Source organism: Lissotriton helveticus, chromosome 11, assembly GCF_964261635.1.
Source record: "Lissotriton helveticus chromosome 11, aLisHel1.1, whole genome shotgun sequence".
Taxonomy (NCBI): Eukaryota; Metazoa; Chordata; class Amphibia; order Caudata; family Salamandridae; genus Lissotriton; species Lissotriton helveticus.
Genome location: NC_136072.1, coordinates 549,816,375 through 549,843,598, shown reverse-complemented (window position 1 = coordinate 549,843,598; position 27,224 = coordinate 549,816,375). Strand labels below are relative to the sequence as shown.

The window sequence follows — 27,224 nt, the reverse complement described above, 5'->3', positions numbered from 1 at the left end:
CATGGGGTCACTATACATTTTGATGAGGCAGAGGAAGATTTTCTATTAGACACATGTGAACAATCGCAAAGATCTGTTCAAATTCTTCCTATGATCAAAGGGGTCATTAAGCATGCTCCAGAAATTTTTATAAAGACCCTGTACGTACTAGGATTTTGAACCCTAGAATTGAGAAAAAATATAGTCCTGCACCTGCAGATCCAACCTACATTAAAGGACAACTACCTACCATTAGATTCACTGGTTGTGTCAAATGCTAGGAAGAGAGCAAACTCACAAACTTCAGGCGAGGCACCCCCACCGGATAAAGAATCCAAGGTCATAGATGCCTCAGGCAAAAGAATAGCTGCGCAAGCTACCAACATATGGCGTATAGCTAATACTCAAGCCCTCCTTTCCCGATATGATAGGGCTCATTATGATCAGTTAGAGAAACTGCTAGAACATCTACCTGACCAATATAAGGCACAGGCAAATGATCTTATACAAGAAGGCAAGCTTATTTCTAATGCCTCAATCAAGTGCGCACTAGATATAGCAGATACTGCATCTGAGCTGTAAATACTTGTGTCGTACTTCGAAGACATGGCGTGGCTATGCATTTCAGGGTTTAAACCGGAAGTATAAACTACCATTTTAAATCAACCATTTAATCAAAACCAATTATGTGGACCAGAAGTAGACACAGCACTTGCAAAAATGAAGAAGGACACAGTCACTGCCAAATCTATGGGAGCTTTACAGTCCACACAAACTAGAGGTTCCTTTCGTCGCTCCTTCTATAGAGGGGGCTCCTAACAAACTGGTGCAGACAATACAACGTCCTTCAAATCCAACACACAAACATCCTCTAACAAGGGATATTTTAGAGGAGGATATAGAGGGAATAACAACAAAGGAAGAGGTCGGGGTAACAGTAATCCAACCTCTTCCGCCACCACAAAACAGTGACTTCCCTCTGCTCCCCCAACAGCATTCCACTCCTGTGGGGGGCAGATTAACGCAATTCCTGCCTGTCTGGAACTCCATCACAACAGACAGGTGGGTAAGACAAATTAACCAGTATGGCTACTGCCTAGAACGTACAGCAACCCCTCCACACATACCGCCAAGCAACGCCCAATGTCTACAGAACACCTTACTCTGCTCAAAGAAGAAGTTCTGTCACTTCTACAAAAGGACGCAATACAAATAGTTCATTTAAAAGAACAAGGAACAGGGGTTTACTCGCTGTATTTTCTAATTCCCAAGAAGGACGGGACACTAAGACCAATTCTCGACCTCAGGCCCCTCAATCATTACATACAATCAGATCATTTTCATATGATCACTTTACAACAAGTGCTCCCACTGCTGCAACAAGGCGATTTTCTCACAACACTAGACCTGAAGGACGCCTACTTCCACAAATCCCTTTACATCCTGCTCACAGAAAGTATCTAAGGTTTGTACTGGAAGGACAACATTATCAGTTCAAAGTCCTTCCATTCAGAGTGACAACGGCACCACGAGTATTCCCAAAGTGCCTAGCAGTATTAGCAGCACATCTCAGGAGACAACAAATACATGTCTTCCCTTATCTAGATGATTGGCTCATAAAAGCCAAGTCATTCAATCAGTGTGTTCAACACACACATCAGACAATTCAAACATTGCACGACTTAGGGTTCACAATCAACTACACCAAGTTGCACCTACAACCCTCTCACATACATCAGTATCTAGGGGCTACAATAAACACGTCTACGGCTCTAGCGTATCCCAGTCCAGCAAGGATACAGAGCTTTCAAGCCTTAGTCACAGCCTTTCAACAGCAACACTCTCTGCAAGCCAGAGTATTCATGAGACTAATAGGCATGATGGCATCTTGCATCTTCATAGTACCATATGCAAGACTACAGATGCGTCGGTTGAAGGAATGTCTAGCACAACAGTGGAACCAGGTTCAAGGTCAACTAACAGACCTGGTGTTGGTAGACAGCCGCACACATCGCTCTCTGCAGTGGTTGAACACCAAAAACTTGACAAAAGGGCGGCCATTCCTCGAACCTGTTCCACAACTAGTGCTCACAGCAGACGCATCCCTCACAGGATGGGGAGCCCATCTCCTACATCATACAGCTCAAGGGCAATGGAACAGTCAACAAAAAGTGTTCTAGATCAACCATCTAGAGCTGCTAGCAATATTCTTAGCGCTCAAAACTTTCCAAGTACTAATACAGAACAAAGCTGTCTTGATCCGGACGGACAACATGACAGCCATGTATTATATACAAAAACAGGGGGGGGGGGCACTCTCTACAACTGTCCCAGCTCGCACAGAACATTTGGAGATGGGCCATTCCACAGAACATATATCTGTTAGCAGAGCACCTTCCAAGAGTTCACAATCAGATAGCAGATCTGTTGAGTCGGCAGACACAACAAATTCACGAATGGGAACTACATCCGCAGGTTCTTCAACCATTCTTTCACAAGTGGGGTCATCCAGACATAGATCTGTTCGCCACACACGAAAACGCAAAATGCCCAACCTTCGCCGCCATGTTTCCACACCCGCTGTCCAAGGGCAATGCGATATGGATGAACTGGTCAGACAGATTTGCGTACGCTTTTCCACCAGTACCACTAATACCATTAGTAGTACGCAAGCTCAGACAACAGTCTCTCAAACTAATCCTAGTAGCTTCCACATGGGCACGTCAACTGTGGTTCACCACACTGCTAGAACTATCTCCAGTTCCCTGCTAACGCAGAACCATGAAGACATCCAACATCCAGACCCAAATCAACTGAATTTGGCGATCTGGCTCCTGAAGTCTTCAGAGTTCGGTTATCTTAACTTACCACCAGACTGTATGAACATTATTAAAGAGGCCAGGAGACCTACTACCAGAGGTTGTCATGCTGCTAAATGGAAAAGATTTGCCATTTATTGAAACAATAACCAAATTGATCCCCTGGATGCTTCCATCCAGAATATCATTTGTTACCTTTTACATTTACAAAGGTGTAACTTGGAATATTCATCCATACGCCTGCACCTTGCAGCAATTGCAGCATATTTACAAAATAGACAACATCTGTCTCTTTTCAGAGTGCCTGCAATTAAAGCATTTATGGAAGGATTGAAAAGAATTATCCCTCCTAGGTTGCCACCTTCTCCAGTATGGAACCTAAACGTTGTTCTTACAAGACTCATGGATCCCCTTTTGAGCCTTTACATAAATGTGAACTGTAATTCCTCACGTGGAAACAGCTTTCTTATTGCCATTACCTCTCTTAGAAGAGTAAGTGAAATACAAGCATTTACAATACAAGAACCATTTTACAACTACATGGTAACAAAGTGGTTTTAAGAACTAATCCAAAATTCCTTCCAAAAGTCATAACTCCTTTTCATTTAAACCAATCTGTAGAGTTACCTGTGTTTCTTCAAAACCCAGACTCTGTGGCAGAAAGGGCTCTACACACATTAGATGTTAAATGAGCTCTTCTCTACTATATAGATAGGACTAAGTCTTTTAGGAAAACAAAACAACTGTTTGTGTCCTTCTCTCCACCTCATAAAGGCAACCCTATCTCTAAATGTGGGATTGCAAGGTGGATTGTAAAATGTATACAAATATGCTATCAAAAAGCAAAACGTACATTAACAGTTCCTCCTAGAGTGCACTCAACACGCAAACTAGGAGCCTCTATGGCTTTCTTAGGAAATATCCCCCCAGAGGACATATGCAAAGCAGCAACATGGTCTACAACACACACCTTTACTAAACACTATTGTGTTGATGTGCAAGCCAAGCAGCAAGCTGCAGTAGGCCAAGCTGTTCTTAAAACTCTCTTTCAAACCACTGCAACAGATACAGGTGACCACCGCTAGGGGAGACACTGCTGCACAATCGATGCTAAGTGTACAATCTGCATCTCATATGCCTCGGACGGAAAATGCTACTTACCAGTGTGCATTTGTTCTTGGCATGTAGAGCTGCAGAGTTGTACACGCCCTCCCGCCTCCCCGGGACCGGTATCTGTTCCAGTTTTATCTTATTTAGATGCACACGCATGGACATGTTTTTTCTTTACTTCTACTAACTCCATCCTTTCCCATCATGGCGAAAAACAATCTAAGGATGGAGCCGATGCCCATGCGCACTATGGTCCAAGGGAGGAGTCCCCTATCTCGTGACTACTAAGACTTCTTCCAAGACGACAACAACATGCAATCATCCGAGCCTAACACCAGGTGGCCATCTTATATTAAGTGTACAACTCTGCAGCTCTACATGCCAAGAACAGATGCATACTGGTTAGTAGCATTTTCCTTTTTGACTTGCCTCGATCTTTGGCCCTGTTTGACAAATCTTCACAAACTTTACCACAAATAGTGCTCCTGTGATTCTTGTTGTGCATGGAACGTTTTGGGGCAATCCGTCAAGCAGGGCAGAGAATAGGGAGGCTGGGGGGGGGGGGGGGGGGGGGGGGAGTGAAAAGTGTTTCCATTTTAATTCCCATAGACTCTTTAGACATGCCACCAGCCCGAACTGCTGAACGGATTACACCAAATTTGGCAGAAAGCTAGCTTTTGGTCTGCAGCTTGTGCTTTTTGTTTGGTGTAAATCCATTCAGTATTTTTGTAGATATTAAAGGAAATCCAAATTTGTATATCTGAGGTTGCGAAGCCTCTGCAAATAATATTGAGCTTGTGCACAGATCTGCAGAGCTCTGGTTGGTTACTTTTTCTTCCTTTCTCCCACACAATTATGTATTAGATTGAGCTGCAGATACATGAACAGCCCCTTGCTTAACACCCATTGATTCAGTGCACATTCCACTCCTGTGTGAGGTCACGTGGACATTGCTTCATTTTAATGGAGTAGTGCCCCCTACAAATAAGAGAAAAAAATAACCATCTGCCTAGACCATACTGATAATGCTACCACAGAAACAAATGGTTCTTGGAAAGTGCACATATCGTGCCAAGTGGGAAGTGTCACATAACTAGTCACATTACTTGTCATATATGTCATAACTTGTGCATTTCCTCTGGCGTACTTTAGGGGTTATGGAAGGTTCCTGTGCGCCCCAGGCGCACCATCCAAAATCAGGCAAGACTACAAGCAGTTAAAGGTGGATAAGCAGTTTGAAACCAATGTTCTGTCTTTCACTACTGCACTCTCTCCAGAGCTGCTTCAAACTATCAGTTCACAACGGTGCCTTATTTTTGTAGTCTGGTACATTCTTCTGGTAGCCCTGGACATGTCCAACTAAGGTGTGCACTGGTGTAGGCTGGGGATTTGCCTCTGTTTTCATAAGGTTGTACAGAATACACAGCCATCTTCAATAGTAAAGGAAGATGCATATGTATTACTGTGCCAGAATAAAAGCTCATGTTTATGCCACACTTTGTAGCCTTCCTGCTCTACTTTTCTTCCCCTAACCTTCCGTCCTCTCAAATCTCTGTTCCTCACATTGTTTTGTTTTACTACCCCTTTGATCTGTCTCTCATCTTGCTTTGTTCTCTTGCTCTCTACTGATATTTTGCTTAAATATCCTGACTGTTCCCTCCATCTGAGCATCTTTCTTCCATCCCTTTTCTACATTACCTGTTCCTTTGACACCTGCCTCCCGCTTTAGATCTTTCTCAGCTGTCTCACCTAATCTGTATTTCTCAGCTGTCTTTTTTTCTATGACACGTGGCCATTTCTAAAAAATATCTGTATTTTTCCTTTTTAGGTCTCGTGACCTATCAATGCGCATGCGCATTGAGCGGGAGCGAGATATAAAGGGGCTTAAACAGAGCTTACCGAGACTGGCGATTTGATGCAGTGCATGTGCGCTTTTAACTCAGTGCGCAAGCGCAATGAGTTAAAATGCGCGTGCACAGCATCAAATCGTCAGCTTGGTGCCGTCAGCAGCTCTTCCCGCTCCGCCCCCTGCTGCATCAAAGGCTTTGCGCTCTGCCTCAGCCCAGCCATTCTCCTCGCCTAATTGCCCCCTGCTGCATCAAAGGCTTTTTCATGGCCGGCCGGCTGTGCTTTCAGTTTCACGGCCGGCTGGGCGTGTCTCCTTTTCTCTTTTTTCCTTTAATTGAATGCGCTCACAGCTGCAAAGGTCTGCGCCCTCCGTCACTGGTAATCTCCCCATCTCCTGCCCACAACGAATGGATAACCAAAATGTATAAAACCGCCTTATGAGTGTTGCAAAGCCCACGGCCCCCCTCCCCTCCGACAAACTTTAGGAAATCCAGGAATGCTGCTGACTTCATCTGCCGTTAAGAGCCCGCAGCGTCTCAGAACCAGTGTCACCCGTTGGTATTCATTTCTGCTACCAATACCTCCTCTGCTATTCCTTCTCTGTGAAGTGGCTCTGTGCACTTCTGTTAAACCTTCTGTCTGCAGTTTCTTTCCCAGCTCCTCTCTTGATATAACTTAATACTGCAGCCTGCCTTTCTCTCACAGACGGACCAGCCTTAGTGCGTCCGCTCTCACTCTCCAGCTCGGCTTTAGATTTCCACACTTCTTAGTCTGTTTCCTCTGCCCCTTCTCTCATCCGCCTGTAACGCTGTCACAGATATTCAGAGCTGTTAGTGTCACAGGCATGGATTGTATCTGCGTGCACAATGTTATGTTTTTGGATTGTTACTAGTTGTGGCTGCACTCTCTCTGGGCTTAGTTGGTCACACTAGTCTTGCAGATTTCAATGGTTAGTTTCTGGTATCCCCCCCCGTGCATATCGCGCACCACCATTTGTCTGCCTAGCCCTAGGCATCAGTCTTCAATGGCTGCAGCTCCCCCCCCCTTTCCTGCCCCCCGCCCGGCACAGCAATGCCGAGAGCTTTTTTTTTTTTTTTTTAGAGTTACGAGCAGAAAAGTCCCAGCAATTGCTCAGTTTTTCCCCATACTTGCACCACTGCCAAATACACCATGATTATTTTGCCACGCGGGGCAAAAGGGAGCGTTTCTCCTCACTAAAGCTGTGTGCTTTTTTTACTGAGATTAGTTTCTCTGTATAGCATTGGCGAACGTGTTCCTAGTCCAGTCCAGACTCCTATTTTGCGTACGTTTCATTCTCCTTATCGTGGTTGTGATGGCTTAGCTTTCTCTCTCGCTTTCCTGGTCTTGTCATTCCCTCGAAACACGTTGATTCAGTGAAATTCTAATTTGGTCACATTCTGTGGCTTTCTGATGGCACGTATATTCCTCCATATGTGCAGATTTGTGTCGTCCCTTTTACTGTTTGCAGAGCACTTTAGTTCATTGTTATGTCTCTCTTCTATATTTACGTCTTTTTGACAGTCACAGAAGGGCGCCTCAGTCGGGCTTGTGTGGTTGTCATGGTAAAGCAGGCGCTGAGCACACGCCGTGCTCAAGGAAAGCCCCTCAATGGGCTGCTCATCCATTGGCATGCCCGAGGCCCTTTGGGGCCTGACAAGAGCATCCATATCCCGCAAGAACTACAGCCTGACCCCCAACAGCCTAAAAAAACAACAGCCTGAAACTCAACCTGAACCTGCGCCCAGCCCAGTAGTGAGCCCGGAAGCGCTCCAGAAGAGGTAGGGAGGCAGCAAGGGGTCGGCAAGCTGAAAGGGAGCCGAGTGGTGAAAGCTAATTGAGGGCGAATGGCACAGAACTGTTGAGGCAGTCCAGCACAGGGCAAGGCAGGGGCAAGAACTAGTTACAGATGTCACGAATGGCGCTTGAGTGAAGACAAACGGCACATGGCAAGGAAAAAGGCACAGATGCGATTACAAATCGGAAAGAGAATGGACAGGAATTATCAGGCATGGCACTCTAGGATTACAAGAGGACACAAGGAAGGGGGGTAGGAGATAGACAGTACATGTGTAAAATGGACGCAGAACAGCAGATGAAGGTGAGCGTAGGACATGTGGAAGCAGAGGCACTGGTGTAGACACTTAGTACAGTTGTTTTTTCCCCAGGTGTTTTTGAAGTTCCATTGCCAAATTTGACAATCAAGTTGTTTATTCTTAATCAACAACTCTACACGTACAAGGGATTTTACATAACAGCTATGTTCGAGGCATGTGGGCTGCTGAATTCATATCTATGGCATAGATCGCCGCCTAGTGTTGGGTCCGGATGATTGCACATTGTTGTCCTGGAAGAGTCTTCGAAGTATCACGAGATAGGTGGCTCCTCCCCTGGACTACAGTGCGCATGGGCATCGATATAGACTTTTCTTAAGGCCCAAAGGCCTTTTCTTATACCGTCGGTATTGTTTTGCGCTCGGTGCCCTGCTCTGGCTCAGTTCCCGAGTCGGACGTTCAGAGGAGTCGCGTGACTCTTAGGTGCTCGAGGCCCGGTCGACGCAGCAAGACTTTCGACGACACATCATGGAACGGAGTCCGTTCAAGAAATGTCCCGTGTGCGGATCCAAGTACCCACACATCGACGTCCACCCGGTGTGCAACAAGTGCCTGTCGCCGGACCACAATGAAGCCAACTGTATGGCTTGTTCCAGGTTTCGATCAAAGAAGACGTTTCGACTTTGGCGCGTGGCGCGCCAGGAGGCCCGGCAATCGGCCCCGGCACCGGTGGACCTCTTCGACAGAGAAGAAGCAGACGAACAAGAGGTTCATATGCAGATTTCACCTCCGGCGGAGGAGTTCGACTACGAATACGACGCGGACGTCGAAGTGGTCGAGGATGAAGTCGTCGACGAGGTAGGAGACGACAATGAGGCCTACGGGGCCACAGGAGATAGCTCGGGTGAAGAGCTAAGCCCCGAACGAACAATTACTAAGGCTCGGGTTGAGGGATCGCCACACGGCCTTACCCAAGACCGTCCACCCAAATCCACGGCCTCGCCTACTAGCCCGGCTACGGACACTTCTGCGGAGCCTGCATTGTCCAAAACGAACCCGAAACCTTTGGTGTCGACGAAAACGAAAGCGATACAGACGCCATCGAAACAGAAGACGTCTGTCCCTACGGCCGCCTCCTCGTCTTCAGACACATCGGGGCAGCTGAAACCAAAGAAGGGCGTCGACCCGGGGAAGTCGACCAAGGGCGCCGAGCCGAAGTCGGTCAAGGGCGCCGAGTCGAAGTCGGTTAAGGGCGTCGAGCCAAAATCTGCCAAAGGCGTCGAACCGAAGACTGGGGCCCCGCACCCAGTGCTCAAGTCCTCCGACAAGACTACGTCAGCGCCAAAGGCCGTCGGCGCCGAAGGAGGGCACAGTGTGCCGAAGAGGGCCGATCCTGTGCCTCAGCCGGATAAGGACAAGGCATCGACGCTCGAGTCTTCGCTCGCAGGTGGTCCGAAGACGTCTGTCGGGTCGACGAAACCGTCCGCTTCCTTTACGAAGCAGGTGTCGGACTCTCTACAACGCATCAGGAACAAGGCTTCCGCGGCTGCACCGAAGGATGCTTCCACCGCGAGGCCGGCTGCCAAAACGCCCAAGTCTTCGACGCCACTCCTGTTTACGTTGCCGCCGAAGGTGGCACCAAAGGCCTTCGCACCACGGTCAGTCACCGAAGCGCCCGTCCAAGTGTCTACGGCGTCGAAGCCTTCTCAGCCGCTTGGGAGCTTCAAACCTCGACAGCCCTCGGTGGAGGAGCAGTCGGAACACTTTATCGACGCCGACACCGGGAAACTGACCCTCTACAAAAGGAAAATCACGGCATGCCAGCCTTTGGAGTCCTACACCATTCCTTTGAAGCGCAAGAAGCCTGCTGTGGACTCCCCTGTTCTGGTGGAGACTCTTGTTCCACGGACTCCACGAGTGACCACACCCTCACCCACTTATTCTGATGTGGAGGGTGGAGAAGGTGAGGACGAGGAGTACAACTTTCCTACCAACACAGACCCTGAGGATCACCAAGACTCATGGGCAGATGCGGTGGACCCAGGGGATCCGCAAAATGCCCAGGATCCTCAGGTGTACAACGTCAAGACCTCTCCTACTGAGGATTCGGCGGCATTTAATGCTCTAATTGAAAGGGCGGCTAAAAACCACGGCGTCCAGCTGCATGCTGACCCTATCGAAGTGGACTTCCTCTTTGATACCTTTTCCACGGCGGAAAAGACTGTCAAGACACTCCCCATGCTGAAAGGGGTTCTCAAACATGCTACAGAAATTTTTAAGGAACCCACACGAGCCAGGGTGATCAACCCTAGGATTGAAAAGAAATATAGGCCGGCGTCTGGCGACCCCACCTACATCAAGGGCCAGTTGCCGTTGGACTCTCTGGTCGTTTCTAATGCCCGGAAGAGGGCGAACTCGCAGACCACTGGTGATGCTCCTCCCCCTGACAAGGAATCGAAAGTGTTGGAGGCATCAGGGAAGAGGGTGGCGGCTCAAGCGGCCAATGTCTGGCGTATCTCTAACACTCAAGCGCTACTGGCCAGATATGACAGGGCACACTATGACACACTAGAGACCCTGTTGCAACATCTTCCAGATCAGTATAAGGAGGCAGCGGAGATGCTTATTCAGGAAGGGAAGCTTATCTCCAACGCTTCAATTAAGTGTGCACTGGACGTGGCGGACACCGCGGCAGAGCCATTAACACCAGTGTCATGTTAAGACGCCAGGCCTTGCTTCAGAATCTCCGGTTTCAAGCCGGAGATACAGACCACCATCCTCACAGCCAGTAAACCCAGATAGGTTATTTGGTCCTGAAGTGGATGCCACCTTAGAAAAGATAAAAAAGGATACCGAGACTGCAAAATCCATGGGGGCTCTCCAGTCTCAGCAGTTTCGGGGCAGCACTTTTCGTCGCTCAGGCAATAGAGGTGTTTCCAGAGGCCAGATGTCCCAACAAACGCAATACAGTAAAGGTGGGGCGCTGTCCTCGTACGCCAAGCAGAGTAGAGGTGGCTATCGGGGCAACAGCACCAAGGGCAGAGGTCGTGGAAACAACAACTCCCGCTCCTCTGCCACCAACAAACAGTGACGCCCTGTCACTGCCCCCCGACCATACTACACCTGACGGGGGGGAGACTCCAGCAGTTCCTGCCCGTCTGGAAATCCATCACCACAGACAGGTGGGTCAGGAAACTTATCCAGTTCGGTTATTGTCTGGAGTTAACATCCACTCCACCCAACATGCCACCAAAGCACCGTCCTATGTCCACAGAGCATTTGCACTTATTGCAGCAGGAGGTACTCGTCATGCTGCAAAAAGGGGCAATCGAGCTCGTACCAGTGGAGGAGGAAGGCACGGGAGTGTACTCCCTGTACTTCTTAATCCCCAAAAAGGATGGGTCCCTAAGACCCATACTGGACCTCAGACCCCTGAATCATTACATTCTATCAGAACACTTCCATATGCTCACACTGCAGCAGGTTCTCCCGTTGCTCAATCAGGGAGACTTCCTCGCAACCTTGGATCTCAAGGATGCCTATTTCCACATTCCACTGCATCCATCACACAGACAATACCTCAGGTTCACTATTCAGGGTCGGCATTATCAGTTCAAGGTCCTACCTTTCGGGGTGACCACGGCGCCCAGGGTGTTCACGAAATGCCTGGCGACAGTGGCTGCGCACCTCAGGAGGCAGAACGTTCACGTTTACCCTTATCTGGACGACTGGCTTGTCCAAGCAAAGTCGGCCCAGGAGTGCGCCGCCAACATGTCCCACACCATTCACCTTCTTCACGATCTGGGATTTTCACTCAATTATCCCAAGTCGCACCTTCAGCCAGCCCGTGTGCGGCAATATCTGGGTGCGACGATCGATACTCTGGCAGCCACAGCTCAGCCAAATTCTGTGAGGATCGACAGCATTCAGTCGCTGATCCAGAAGTTCAGACCACAACACTCGCTTCCTGCAAGAGTGTTCATGCAGTTGATAGGCATGATGGCCTCCTGCATCTTCATAGTCCCGCACGCGAGGCTACATATGCGTCCGCTGCAAGAATGCTTAGCTCATCAGTGGACGCAGGCTCAAGGACAGTTGAACGACCTAGTGTTGGTGACCGGTCGGGCATACAACTCTCTGCATTGGTGGAATCCACACAACCTTTGCAAGGGCCGACCGTTCCAGGAGCCTGTGCCACAGATTATCCTGACGACGGACGCATCTCTCCAGGGATGGGGAGCTCATGTACTCCACTACACAGTGCAGGGACTATGGACAACGCAGCAAAAGAAGATGCACATCAACTACCTAGAACTGATGGCAATCTTCATGGCATTGAAGTCCTTCAAAGTACATCTGTGCAACAAAGTCGTGTTGATCCGGACGGACAACATGACGACCATGTACTACATTCAAAAGCAGGGAGGTACACACTCTCCACAGTTGTCTCATCTGGCTCAGGGCATGTGGAAGTGGGCCATTCAGAGGAACATCTTCCTCATGGCGGAACACCTCCCGGGCAAGGACAATCAGATGGCGGATCTGCTCAGCAGGTACAGCCACCAAATGCACGAATGGGAGATACATCCGTCAGTACTCCGCCCGTACTTCCAGCAGTGGGGTAATCCGGAGATAGACCTGTTTGCCACAAGGGAAAACGCAAAATGCCAAAGCTTTGCCGCAAGGTTCCCTCACCCACAGTCGCAGGGCAATGCGATATGGATGAACTGGTCAGGCAGATTTGCGTACGCTTTTCCCCCAGCACCTCTCATACCGCTGGTGGCACGAAAGCTAAGGCAACACTCGATGACGCTCATCCTGGTTGCTCCAACGTGGCCACGCCAACCATGGTACACCACGTTTCTAGACCTCTCCGTGGTACTGCATCAAAGGCTGCACCTCACACCCCGGCTTTTGACGCAGAACCGTGGCGACATTCAGCACCCAGATCCGCAACAGCTCAACCTGGCGATCTGGCTCCTGAAGTCTTAGAGTTTGGCTACCTTAACTTGCCTCCTGACTGCATGGATATCATACGGGAGGCAAGAAAGCCCACCACCAGAGCTTGCTATGCAGCAAAATGGAAGCGGTTTGTCGTTTACTGTAATGAACACGACATCAACCCGCTAGATGCATCCACTCCCAACATCATCTGTTATTTGTTACATCTTTACAAATGCAATCTAGCATATACTTCCATTCGGATACACTTATCCGCCATAGCGGCTTATCTCCAAAACAGGCAGCATCTCTCCGTTTTCAGAGTTCCTGCCATTAAAGCCTTCCTAGAAGGACTAAAGCTGGTCATCCCTCCCAGGACCCCGCCAGCTCCTGTATGGAACCTCAATGTGGTCCTCACCAGGTTGATGGGCCCACCTTTTGAGCCTCTGCATTCCTGTGAGATTCAGTTCTTAACGTGGAAAGTGGCTTTTCTCATTGCCATTACGTCTCTACGATGTGTAAGTGAGCTACAGGCGCTCACTGTACAAGAGCCATTCATTCAAATTCACTCCAACAGGGTGGTGCTGCGCACTAACCCTAAATTTCTTCCTAAAGTGGTTTCGCAGTTCCATGTCAATCAGACCATTGAACTGCCCGCGTTCTTTCAAAACCCAGAGACAGTGGCTGAAAGAATGCTCCACACTCTTGATGTCAAACGCGCCTTGATGTATTACATCGATAGGACCAAAGAATTTAGGAAGACACAACAACTCTTTGTTGCCTTTTCAGCCCAGCACAAAGGCAACCCCATTTCCAAAGCAGGTATAGCCAGGTGGATCGTTAAGTGTATTCAGATTTGCTATCACAAGGCTAAGCGCACTTTAACGGTCCCCCCCAGAGCCCACTCCACCCGTAAGCTGGGGGCCTCCATGGCTTTCCTTGGTAATATCCCTTTGGAAGATATTTGTAGAGCAGCCACATGGTCTACACCACACACATTTACTAAACACTACTGTGTAGATGTGCACTCCAAGCAGCTGTAGGGCAGGCTGTTCTTAGGACGCTTTTTCAGACGTCTGCAGCTGGCACAGGCGGCCGCCGTTAATGGAGGGACTGCTATTTATTCTATGCTATAGATATGAATTCAGCAGCCCACATGCCTCGAACTGAATATGCTACTTACCAGTATGCATCTGTTCTTGGCATGTAGGGCTGCTGACATTCATATCGCCCGCCCTCCTCCCCGGCGCCTGTAGCGGCTGCAGAATTTACACTTACTCTTAGCATGGTCATCGCTCACACAGTTACACTCCATCTTCGCCACAATGGCTAAAAACAATCTGGGGATGGAGTCGATGCCCATGCGCACTGTAGTCCAGGGGAGAAGCCACCTATCTCGTGATACTTCGAAGACTCTTCCAGGACAACAATGTGCAATCATCCGGACCCAACACTAGGCGGCGATCTATGCTATAGATATGAATGTCAGCAGCCCTACATGCCAAGAACAGATGCATACTGGTAAGGAGCATATTCAATTAAGGGTGTTCTAGTTTCTCTAGACTTTTTGTTATGAGCTTGGAGGGAGGAGTACTGTGGGAGAGAGGGGGCTGGGAAAAAGAGTGAGAGGATGTGAGTGTAGCATGGAAAGAGATAAAAAAACAGAAAAGAAGGGAGAGTGATAGAGGAAGAGATGAAGGACAACTTGAAAGGGAGAGAAGTGGTGGAGGGAAGGACCAGAAAGGGATAGGAGCTGAAAGGAGGAACTGTGAGATAATGATGAAAGATAAGATAAGGTAAGGAAATGGAGAGGGGACGGGGTCATAGTAAACAAGCATTTGCAATGCAATAGGTCTCGCATTTGCAACAGTTTGAGCTCTTGGCATTGTGAATGACAATGCCTTTTATTTATGTGTTGGTTTTTAAAACATAAATAAAAGGCATTATCATTTACAATGCCAATAATTTAAACTCTCGCAAATGTGAGACCTATGGCATTGCAAATTCTTGTTCTTTTTTCTGTCTGTCCTATTTCCGCTGCCTCTGATGTGTCCAGAGACAGTGAGAGTCGTTTTGCTTCTTACCCAGCAATAATAAATCAAATATTTGGAAAGTTTGATATATTTTCAGTTTGAACACACCCTGTTGTGTTCCTCCTCGCAATGCATGTTGAAAAGCGATCCTGACACTGCCTTAGTGATTCCTTAGGTCAGAGGTCACAAGCGTAGTGCCTGAGGTTGCAGGGGGAAAGCCAGAGGTCGCAAATGCGACCATTTGCAACCACAAAAGGATGTCTAAGGAAACCCAACCTGCCAGAAGTACGTTGTTGGGTCCATTAATAGGGGTAAACATCTGAAGACAGAATGATTATGAAAATGAAATCCGATGTGTTGCACCCAATGGTATAATGGCGAAACTAAATGAGAATGCATAAAAAGTAAAATGTTACTCATCTAAACAAAACATAATTCCTTAGTCTCCGGGTTTCATATCTAGGCTTCTCAGCCACCACTTTAGGTCGTACTGCAAATTATATGAATCTTATATTCCTTCGTAAATGTACTTTTATCTCTTCTAGTTGCAGTAGTGTTTAGGAGGCATGATCAGTAGACATGTATTTTTTAAGTTGAGATGTCTTATGACTGCATCTGATCACTCTTCTTTCATAACAAAATCTTCTACAACAAAAGACTAGTGGCAATGTCATTGTTACTGTTTTTACAGACCGCTATATGTGTTCCCTCACCTTCCAAACTTTACCAGGAGATCTCCATTATCAAAATGTACCTATTGACTTACTGCCTTGTGTGAAGCCCTCTTCAGAGCCTCAAAATCAGACCGTCTGTCTCTCTGCTACATAAACATATGCTGTATAGGAGGTTCCCAGTAACCAAAAAGGTTACAGGTTCAATAGAGAGTCCAAAGGAAGAACTTTGGCCTATTTTTGATTTCAGAATAGCCAAATTTATCGTCTGTCATATCAGGTGGACTGGATGCGTGGGATAGAAATTCAGGATGCCTACTAACAGTATGCATTCCTACCATTTGATGGTGGTCTTGTTAATCTAGTGAGTGCTTTAGACTGTTGATAAGTATCCCCCATAAGAGAAGGAAAGGTTACCTGTCATCCGAGTTCTGTTCAAGTGGAATTCTCATCAACAACCCTCCCTCCTCCCCCGACAAGAAGGAATACAATGTTTTCTTCCATTCACTCTGGATCCTCTTGTTTCTGTAAAAATTTAACTGAACTCTCCTATTGGGCATGATGGGATACAGAGGTTGGGGTTGGGGGGGCTTAAAGACAGAGTGCCAGTTTTTGTTGCCATTTACATTGCAGCCTGAATGAAATGTGCTGATTTTTAGCCTGTCTAGAAGCTCCAAACATAATGTTCGAGGCATATGAGCTGCAGATTGCACACTGTGCATAGATCGCCACCTAGTGTTGGGCCCGGATGTTTGCAGTTTGTTGTTGTCCTGAAAAGTTCTTTGGAAGTCACGAGATAGGGCATGGGCATCAGCTCCATCCCCAGATTGTTTTTTTCCGCCATCTGGCTCGGATGTGTTTCCTGCGCTCTGGTTAGGAACCGAATTTCCTTTGGCGCGCAATCCTCACCCAGTTCGACAGTATTGTTTCGATCACGCTCCACATCAACGTGATTCTTCACCACTTTGAAGTCTTCGATTCCGGTTGTCGACGAAGGCCTTTGGGCCTACCTAGGCCTTACTTTCTGGCTCATGGAAAGGATGCCATTCAAGAAGTGTCCTCGATGTGAGTCGAAGTTTCCCCACACCAACCTACATGAGGTGTGCAACCTTTGCCTCTTACCGGAGCACGAGGCCAAAGACTGTTCCGCTTGTGCCTCCTTCCGCTCCAAGAAGACGATCCGGGACCGACGAGCTCGAAGAACAATGGCTCGCTCGTCAGCTTCGATCCCCGACGACATCTTCGAAGAGGGCGTCGACGTGCCAGAACATCAGCACACCAAAGAGAGTACCAGCTCCTCAGACGCCGAAGACTCCGACGTCGAGGAAGTCCCTCTAGCTCAACGGGTCGTAAGTAAGATCGTCGACCCCAACCCTTCCTTGACACCCTCTAAAAAGGCTTCGGGCACACCCTCGCCTTCGGGCCAGGGTGCACACCGAGAGACTGCTTCCAACGCCCCGCCTTTGGGCCCGGCAAAGAAGCCCATTAAGCCTTCAGGCAGCTCGGGCTCGAGCCAGCCTATACACAATGCCGATCCTACATCGACACCGAAGAAAAAGCCATCTTCGTCAACCACGCCGACCGGTGCTCTGACACCTAAGCACACGGCGCCGAAAGACTGGCAGCGACTCATCGATGCCGAAACCGCACTCGTAGCCGAGTAAAAAATCCGCCTAAAGCTCCAGATTCACACGCTTTGGAGCCGAAAAAACACCTGGAACCTAAGAAACAGGTTCCGGTAAAGGACATTTCAAAAGGGCACACTTCTAAACCGAAATCAGCTACCGACTCGGTGCCGAAAAAACCTACGGAGACGAAAACCTCCTCACCGGTGGATTTGCCCTGTTCAGAGGAACTTTTCACACCTGATCCTAACCAAAAATCTCTTGTCAAGGATCCTAAGACTGGTCAATTGACTCTCAGTTCCAAAAAGAGACCACTTGATGCGCCAGCACCTCCTCCTCATCCAAAGAGACATTGCAACCTCTCCATTAAGGGTGCCTTCTCCTGCACCTCCCCATACTGTTCCTCCTCCTACACCTATTACACCTCACCATTCACCTACACCATCCCCTAATCCACAAGATGATGTAAACACAGACTCTGATGACACAGATGGAGGTCCACATGACCCAGCAGGGACCAATAGTCCCCCTCAGTCACCTAATCCATGGGATGATTACAACACCCCTGATGTGCCTTATGTCCCACCAGATGACATATACCCTTCTAGACCATCCCCACCAGAGGACACTATAGGTTTTAACCTACTAGTCCAAAGAGCTGCCCAATATCATGGGGTGGACTTACACACAGATTCGGTGGAGGAAGATTTCCTACTGGACACTTTTGATAACACACAAAGGTCTACTGCCATTTTACCAATGCTTAAGGGTGTAATCAAACATGCAACAGAGGTTTTTAAAGACCCCGTCAGGGCTAGGGTCCTCAATCCTCGAATTGAGAAAAAATATAAAGCTGCCCCTACAGATCCAGTCTATATTAAAGGTCCAGCACCATTAAACTCTTAAGTAGTGTCTAATGCACGTAAACGTGCTAAATCTCAGACATCAGGTGAGGCCTCACCACCAGACAAGGAATCCAAGCTACTTGACGCCTCAGGCAAAAGAACAGCATCACAAGCAGCTAAAAAAAAATGAAAGTGTGTCCTCATGTAACGTAACTGGTGCTATGTAAAGCGCTCTGATACCTGATTCGGTTCGGGTCTAGTTCGCGCTATATAAAACGCTGCAAAAAAATATATATATATCTGGCGCATTGCCAACACCTAAGCGTTGCTGGCCAGATATGACAGAGCTCATTATGATGAACTAGAGTCCATAATGCAGCATCTACCTGACAAATACAAAAATAGGGCCAATTAATTTATACAAGAAGGTAAAAATATTACCAACACTTCCATTCGGTGTCCTAGATGCTGCAGATACTGCCTCAAGAACAATTAATACCAACACCCTCCTACGTAGACATGCTTGGCTACGTATCTCAGGTTTTAAACCTGAGGTACAAAACTCCATCCTTATTCAGCCATTTGATGAAACACATTTATTTAGCCCGAATGTTGACGTGTCTTTAGAAAAGATGAAAAAAGACACTGATACAGCAAAATCTATGGGAGCCTTGCAGCAGCAAGCTCCCAGACGTTCTTTTCGTCCCTCCTCATACAGAAGCAACACTAGAGGCTACTCCTCCGAAAGTCCCTCCACCGCTTACAAAACTCCTAGCCAATCCACATTCACTAAGGGCTACCAAAGAGGGGATTACAGGGGTAACAACAACAAAGACAGAGGCAAAACCAACAACTCCCGCTCTGCCTCTACCCCTACCCAATGACTTTCCTCCCAACATTCCACTCCTGTGGGGGGAAGACTAACAATTCCTTCCTGCCTGAACCAACATCACATCAGACAGGTGGGTGCGACAAATTATTCAATCAGGTTACTGTCTAGAACTAACATCTACCCCCCCCCCCCCCAAACATACCACCCAAACAGCGTCCAATGTCACTAGAACATCTAGCACTGTTAAAGCAAGAAGTAGAATCCCTGCTACAAAAAAGTGTAATAGAACCAGTTCCTCTGCACCAACAAAACAAATGGGTTTACTCTCTATAATTTCTGATTCCAAAAAAGGACAGCTCTCTAAGGCCTATTCTAGACCTCAGACCGCTAAACATATACATACAGTCAGACCATTTTCACATGGTGACACTACAACAAGTCCTTCCACTTGTGTCGCAAAATGACTTCCTTGCTACTTTAGATCTCAAGGAGGCATACTTTCACATTCCCATTCACAAGGCTCACAGGAAGTATCTCAGATTTGTAATAGACGGACAGCACTATCAATTCAAAGTACTCCCATTCGGAGTCACAACAGCACCAAGAGTATTCACCAAGTGCTTAGCAGTAGTGGCAGCGCAGTTACGAAGACAACACATCCAAGTCTTCCCGTACCTCGATGACTGGCTCATAAAAGCCAGCTCATACAACCAATGTGTGGAACACACTCATGCCACAATACAACTGCTTCACGACTTGGGGTTCACAATAAACCACGGCAAGTCCCATCTACAACCATCCAAAGTACAACAGAACCTTGGTGCCACAATAAACACCTCCAAAGCGCTTGCCTATCCCACTCCAGCAAGGATAGCCAGCATACAAACTCTTCTAACAAGGTTTTGGCTACAACACTCCGTTCCAGTAAGAGTGTTCATGCAACTCATAGGGATGATGGCCTCTTGCATTTTCATAGTGCCCCATGCAAGACTTCAAATGCGTCCACTACAAGAATGCTGATCACGTCAGTGGAACCAGGCTCAAGGTCAATTGACAGACGTGTTGGTAGACGGTCGGACTCATCGCTCTCTGCAGTGGTGGAACACCAAAAACCTTTCCAAGGGACGACCATTCCTAGAGCCAGTTCCCCAGATAATTTTAACTGCGGACACATCGCTCTCCGGCTGGGGAGCCCACCTACTGCAACACACCATGCAAGGCAGGTGGACACCACAACAAAAGTTACTCCACATCAATAATCTGGAGTTACTAGCAATATTCCTAGCACTAAAAGCTTTCCAAAAGCAAGTATCAAACAAAGCTGTGTTAGTCCGCACAGACAACATGACAGCCATTTGTTACGTACAGAAGCAGGGAGGCACGCACTCCCTGCAGCTATCTCAACTAGCACAGGACATATGGTGGTGGGCTATACCTCAAAACATATTCCTTCTAGCCCAGCATGTTCCTGGAGTACAAAATACCATAGCGGATCTGTTAAGTCGTCAAACACAACAGACTCACGAGTGGGAACTTCATATGCAAGTTCTTCAGCCATTCTTTCAGATGTGGGGACAACCTCAGATAGACCTATTTGCCACCCACGAAAACGCCAAATGCCCAAGCTTTGCCGCCAGATATCCACACCCACTGTCCAAAGGCAATGCGATATGGATGAACTGGTCAAACAGATTTGCGTACGCTTTTCCACCTCTACCACTCATGCCACTAGTAGTACGCAAACTACAGCAGCATTCTCGGACCCTCATCCTAGTTGCGCCAACGTGGGCAAGACAGCCGTGGTACACCACACTGCTACAACTGTCGTTAGTACCGCACCAAAAATTACACCTGTCTCCACATCTCTTAACACAGAACCATGGACAGAACCCGGACCCAGCTCAGCTCAACCTTGCGATCTGGCTCCTGAAATCCTAGAATTTGGATATTTGAACCTTCCTCCAGACTACATGAATGTCATAAAAGAAGCTAGACGTCTAACCACTAGGGCATGTTATGCAGCCAAGTGGAAACGATTTGTAATTTATTGTCACAACAACAATATTAGTCTTCTAGATTTGTCTATTCAACGCATCATAGGATAAATACTGCATTTCCAAAGATGCAACTTAACCTATACGTCTATTAGACTACATCTTGCTGCAATAGCAGCATATCTGCAAAACAGACAACCTCTATCTCTATTCAGAGTGCCTGCAATTAAAGCCTTTAAGGAAGGCCTTAAAATAATAATTCCTCCCAGAGTATCACCTTCGCCTGTGTGTAATTTAAACGTTGTTCTCACACGGTTAATGGGACCTCTCTTCGAACCCTTATACATATGTGAACTACAATTTTTACATGGAAAGTTGCGTTCCTAGTAGCTATTGCCTCTCTGCGGAGAGTTAGTGAACTACAAGCACTAACCATTCAAGAACCTTTCTTTCTCACCACCACACAAAGATAATCCCATTTCAAAATCTGGGATAGCTAGATGGATTGTCAAATGTATACAGATTTGTTACCACAAAGCTAAACGTACGTTATATGTTCCTCCTAAAGCCCACTCTACAAGAAAAATAGGGGCTTCAATGGCATTTTTAGAGAACATTCCCCTAGATCACATCTGCAGAGCAGCTACATGGTCTACACCGCACACATTCACAAAACACTATTGTGTAAATGTGCAAACCAATCAACATGCTAATGTGGGCCATGCTGTTCTCAAAACATTATTCCAAACTACTGCAACAGATAGGGGTGGTCGCCACTAGGGATGGGTGCTGCTATACAATCTATGCACAGTGTGCAATCTGCAGCTCATATGCCTCGAACGGAAAATGCTACTTACCAGTATGCATCTGTTCTTGGCATGTAGAGCTGCAGAGTTGCACACGCCCACCCGCCTCCCCGGCTATCCTTGTTTGTTCCAGTATTATCTTAATTAGATGCAAATTACATGGGCATCATTCCTTTTCTTGCAAAGATCCATCATTTCCCTAATGGCGAAAAACAATCTGGGGATGGAGCCGATGCCCATGCGCAATGTGGTCCAAAGGAGGAGTCACCTATCTCGTGACTTCCAAAGAACCTTTCAGGACAACAACAAACTGCAAACATCCGGGCCCCAACACTAGGTGGCGATCTATGCACAGTGTGCAACTCTGCCGCTCTACATGCCAAGAACAGATGCATACTGGTAAGTAGCATTTTCCTTCTGTCATTAATGTGGCTCTACTTTCTCCAGAGCTGTGTTGCACTGTTGTACATGTTTATATGTATTTTTGTTGCCATACTCTGGGATCCCGTGTGTGAACAGCACTATTCAGTGGTTATGACTAGTGTGATGATTTCCCTGGAAGAGAACTACCATTACATGATCACATTGTGGTAAAAATCTTTTTTTGTTGTACATGAGATTAAACTACTCAGTCCACTGACATCGAGCAACAGACTATTTCAATAACACTGGTCAATCCGAGATGCCGGAAGAGCATTCGTACAAAAGACAGTATGCTTAAGTTGACTAATTAAGTTGTATTGAAGCCCAGCTCATCATTTGAGGTATAGCATACGTTGACAGTAATTGTAGGGACATTGCTGTTGATCCAGTCTGCACTTTCCCTCACTCTTCTACACAAGTTTGTTTTCTCACTGGCACTGTGTGAAGCTTTGATATTTTCAGCATTCTCAACTACTGCCGCCGAGATAATCAAATATCAAGGCATTATGGCCGGGTGTACCCTCCAGAGGAGAGGAGGAACTAAGGTTTTTTCAAGGGTAGATTACCTTAGTAGGTAAGAAGCAAGTCCAAACACTTGCAATTGAGCAGAGAATTCCTTGACATGCATAGTTTTTCATACTACGAGGAGTTAAAACTTGTCTTAATTCATCATTTTATCTAATTAAAGAAGCAGGAAATAAGTTCTGCTTTAAAGGCTCCCCTCCAAAACATTTACTAGTGATTGATTGAGGCAGTGCAAAAATTTGGTGACTACTGTAAAGTTTTTATCAGTCCCAAATTTACCAACATTTTGCAGAGAAAATAGCACAGCTGCTTTCAGTAGTAGAGAAGGAAACCTGTAAAATGTGAGTCAGAGATTTTTGTTCACTCACTTTGAACAGACAGCTTAACTCTCCAGTTGAGCCCGCGACTTCCTCTTAAACAATTGAGCAGTATATGTGTAGATTCACTTTCAATGCTATTGTAGTCAGCTTTATCTAAATCTTAATATTTGTTTTCTGTGAATGTTAAGCATATCCCAATGATATAGACAAACACAAGTGTTGCCAGCAATAGCTGCTTCCACTCTGGTCGTTCGTGTTTTTCCCATGTTCTAACTAACATTTTCTAACATTAAAGTGTTGCAGTGAGCACACAATTTTGCAACGTGGCATGGTGGCATACTTTTGGGAAATTCGCATAACTGTTGTAACACAAAATTCACGAAAGTTTATTAGTATAATTTTCATTTTGTCTGAGTCTCCACAAGATAAACTAGGCTGTATTCACTGCTTAAACCAAAAGTCCTTCTACGGTTTCTCTTTTCAGTTTTGCGGTGTTACTGGACTTCTTAGAAAGCATTGTTCGTTCACACTAGAGACAGATCATGGCTTTCGTTTTAAACAGAAATGAAGAAAATAACAGCTGCAGATAGGCAATGTATTGTACAAACTGCATATTTGCTAAAAAACGATTCTCTTGTAGAAGTGTGTTGCTATTTGCATATGGGTGAGGCTACTTCAGTGAAGATTCCCCTGATGAAGAACATGGATTACAAATAATTTTGGTATCCTAAAGTTTTTCTTTCTACTTGGCCAAATGCGAGTTACCAGAACTAGTGGATTCCATTGTGAAACACAACTCTCAACTCCATATATTTCCAGTGCACAAAACAAATTTTCAGTGTTGAAGATACATTAAGGTGTTATTTTTGTGAGGGAATAGATATACAGTAGGTAGTCGACAAACCTCAAAATAGAAGATCTAACTGGGACATAACTGCAGCATCTAGGTGCTAATTCACATGAACAAATGCACTTTATAGCTTGAAGTAATAACCCTTCTGCCATTAAGCAGCGGATTCTGCATGTACTGAATGAGAATACCATATTTTGATAAGCTTTATTTGCTGTCTGCATTTTTATGTATCCGTTTAAAGATTGTTTTTTTTTCTTTCTCTGCTTAACAATTTCATTAATTTTTTTTTTAAAGTGCCCACCATAGTTTCAAAATTGTGCAACAAACCCAAAATTGCTTGGCCATTTAATGCTATAAAAAAATCAGTATGTGTGTGTAAGGGAGCAGACGTTTGTATTAAAAGGAGAAGGGATCTACTGCAGCTACCTTTGTTGACGTTTGGATCACAGAAGAGACAAATAACAGATATTTATTCTTTTTTTTTTTTTGTAAACGTTTTTTATTGCAGAACTAGATGCACAGTACATTTAACATTACGGGATCGTATTAACAGATATTTCTTCTTATGTTATGTTTTATTTTCTGATTTTACATTCACGGAGGTAGTTGGCTAGTATGCTTTTGCATGTTAGTGAGGAGTGAGCAAAATAAACATTTTGTTGCTGGCACATAATCTGCACTTCAGGAATACCAGAGAATTGTTTTTCATTTCTCTGTTAGCCTAAGTATAAATCAGGATCATTGTTCTATCCTCTTCACGTTGTTGTGTGCAGCAATGGAATTACTCTGCCATCTAGGTGCAACTTCCTGCCCCCCAAGCACCGCCCTTGTAATATCCATGCAGTAGTTCTATTCAGGAAATCCTAAGCACTTACTCAGCCACTCTTACAATAAACTTGATCTGTGTTGCCTAGTATGGCCAAGTGGCTATGCACTCATTGTAGTATGCTATGTATATAATTTCACATGTCACAAGTATTTGCTCTCTGTACACCACATTCCCGGCAGTCACTGCCCACCTCTCCCTCTGTGTCCTATGTTCCTTGCAGTCTGTCTCTAATTACGTCTTTTTCTTTCTTCTGTAGCTGCTGTACTGAAATACGAGAACAATGTAATGAACATCAGGCAGTTCAACTGCTCCCCACATCCTTACTGGCTCCCGAACTTCATGGATGTCTTCACATGGTCTTTGCCTTTTGTAGGGGAAAAAGGTAAAATTATTCATAAGCAATGCTACTTGGCTGACATTTCAGTGCTAGAAATTCATTTCTAAAGTTGCTCCTGACTTAGAAGTTTGTATGTGTATTTCTTGATGCCTTATCCCTCTGTGATGTTTGTATCTGGATGTTTCCATTTGTGGTTCCTCTTGCTTTCATTCATGATACCATGCTGTATTTTCAGACACCAAATTTAGCAGCATGCAGTTTTACGATATGCGTTGAGCCTTTTCCTTTCTCTTATGTACATTCACAGTGCACTATGCCCATCTTGGACTCTTTGGGCTCCCATGCTGCTTAGACACTTTATTCTGTATTCGCGTACACATGAGGAGTTTGCTTCCTTCACTTGTATGTATAACTTAATTGCACTACTCTTTGCAAGACTCCTATAAATACCCTGTGGATTCAAAACCTCTGCTGTAGTTTCAGGGTACCACTGCGTGATCCGCCACAGACTGATAAATGTTGCAGAATTCTCCCTTGCTAAGCCAATTCAAAGAATCAAAGGGCACTCTACGTCTTCGAGTATTCAAAGAATGCACTCCACCCACTGATTTGTCTCTTAATTTTCTTCTCGGCCAGGAAAGATCCTGAATGCTGTGTTTTGTGCCTTGAGTTTTCCTCTTACAAGTTGATGTTTTTTTTCATCTTTTTCAAAGGCTCCTCTCTCCAATTTTTTTTTATAAGCTAAGGTAAATGAAGGTGCACTTGCAGATTTGTGAGACAACGGGGTCCCTTCTTTTACGCTGCGGTGTGAAAGGTATCCGGTTCTGGTGATCTTTTTATCTGCTGACTTAACATGATAGCCCCGCATGCAAGGCCAGTCAAAGTAGAAGTCCATACTCATCTGAGAATTTTTTTTGCTGAAATTAATGAGGCCACCCTTCATTCTGAGACTAAACAATAGAAACATAAACCTTCTGTCCCTGACTCTTCTAGGTCTGATGTCAGATTGTCCAACCCCGATGATTTTTACTCTCAGGAATGTGACTAGGTTGGATTCTCTTGCTCTTTAATTAACTTCACATGAGAATAGTACTTCTCACTATGTAGACCTTTCTCAGCAGCCCACCTAGTCTCCTTTTCTTTTCCTTCTCTATGAGCTAGTTCTAGGGGCTGCAAATAGTATGAGCAGAGTAGGAGGTTTGGGGTCATGGAGCATTTGGAGTTACTGGAGCACACAGCCCTGAGAGGTACAAAGCTGATTCAGGTGCCAAAGTAGTCCCTTTTACCTTAAGCAAGGATCCTCTGTTTTCTTTTTAAAACAAACATGTTTCTTCTACTTATCTATTGGAGACATGTAGAAAGAACAACAGTAACTCTATTTGCCTTCGCACGAAGTATTTACACAAGGAATTGTTGCCGTATTGTAACACTGGAGGAGGTGTCTGGTTTTTGTCATTTAAATTTAAGAAATGTATTGCACAAATGATGGTGATGTCCAATAATAATATACGTGTTATTGTTGACGAAAAGGTTTAGATTGAGCCCACTAGAGTTACTGTTGTTCTTTTTACATATAAGACTCCCAAATCTCAAGAGAGTAATTTCAGCGACCACCATGTTTAGTGGTGTCTGTTGGAGATGAGTACAGCAAGTAAGAAGGGTAACTTGTGGTTCATAGCCAGAGCCATGACACCTAGGTTGGTTTTGGAGACAGCTGTTTAAGCCTTCATTGACAACATTCAACTGCACCTGAATGTGTCTGCTAATAAAAGTCCTTTCATCCCATGATACAGGCAGTGAAAACCATTAAATAATGGACGATGCACAGCTGCTTGCAGCGTATAGCTGCAGTAATGGAGATTACAATCTTCAAAAAGGAAAGTTAATGTACAATGATTCTACCAGGATTCCACACCTTGTGGTTGAGCCTTGTACCCTTTAAAAAGGTAATAACACTGAGGGTAACATGAAACTTGCCATGTGAATTGGAGTCTTATTTAACCACTTGCACGCTAATGACAAAGCCAGCTCGTCATGGGCTTTACCTATGGTGCGCTCATGACGAGCTGGCTTTGTCATGAACAAGCCTTTTTCTTATACTTCAGCGCACAGCGGGAAAACGCGGTAGCGCTGAAGCAGTTAAGAACGGACTCTCATGATGGCACGAGTGTGTGTGTGTGTGTATATATATATATATATATATATATATATATATATAGATATATATCCAACATCAAAGTTGCCCACTGTGAGGAGGCCCTCACGGAAGCTTAGCCTCTTGCAGGGAGGTCTGACATCGTTTTGCCGCAACTCGCCGTGACATGCAACCTTTGCTGGCTTTACGCGTTTCGGAACCAACTTC

The 27,224-nt window shown here is 45.9% G+C and overlaps 1 protein-coding gene across 3 annotated transcripts in view; it reads left to right on the top strand.

Annotated features, from left to right (window-relative positions):
• PPP3CC (protein phosphatase 3 catalytic subunit gamma) overlaps positions 1 to 27,224 on the top strand; it is a 776,740-nt gene that overhangs the window by 524,100 nt on the left and 225,416 nt on the right. For all 3 annotated transcript variants that reach the window (XM_078666300.1, XM_078666301.1, XM_078666299.1), the window contains one exon: positions 24,782 to 24,907. In XM_078666300.1, coding sequence (XP_078522426.1) covers positions 24,782 to 24,907 — 126 coding nt within the window. The remainder of the gene's footprint in view (positions 1 to 24,781; positions 24,908 to 27,224) is intronic.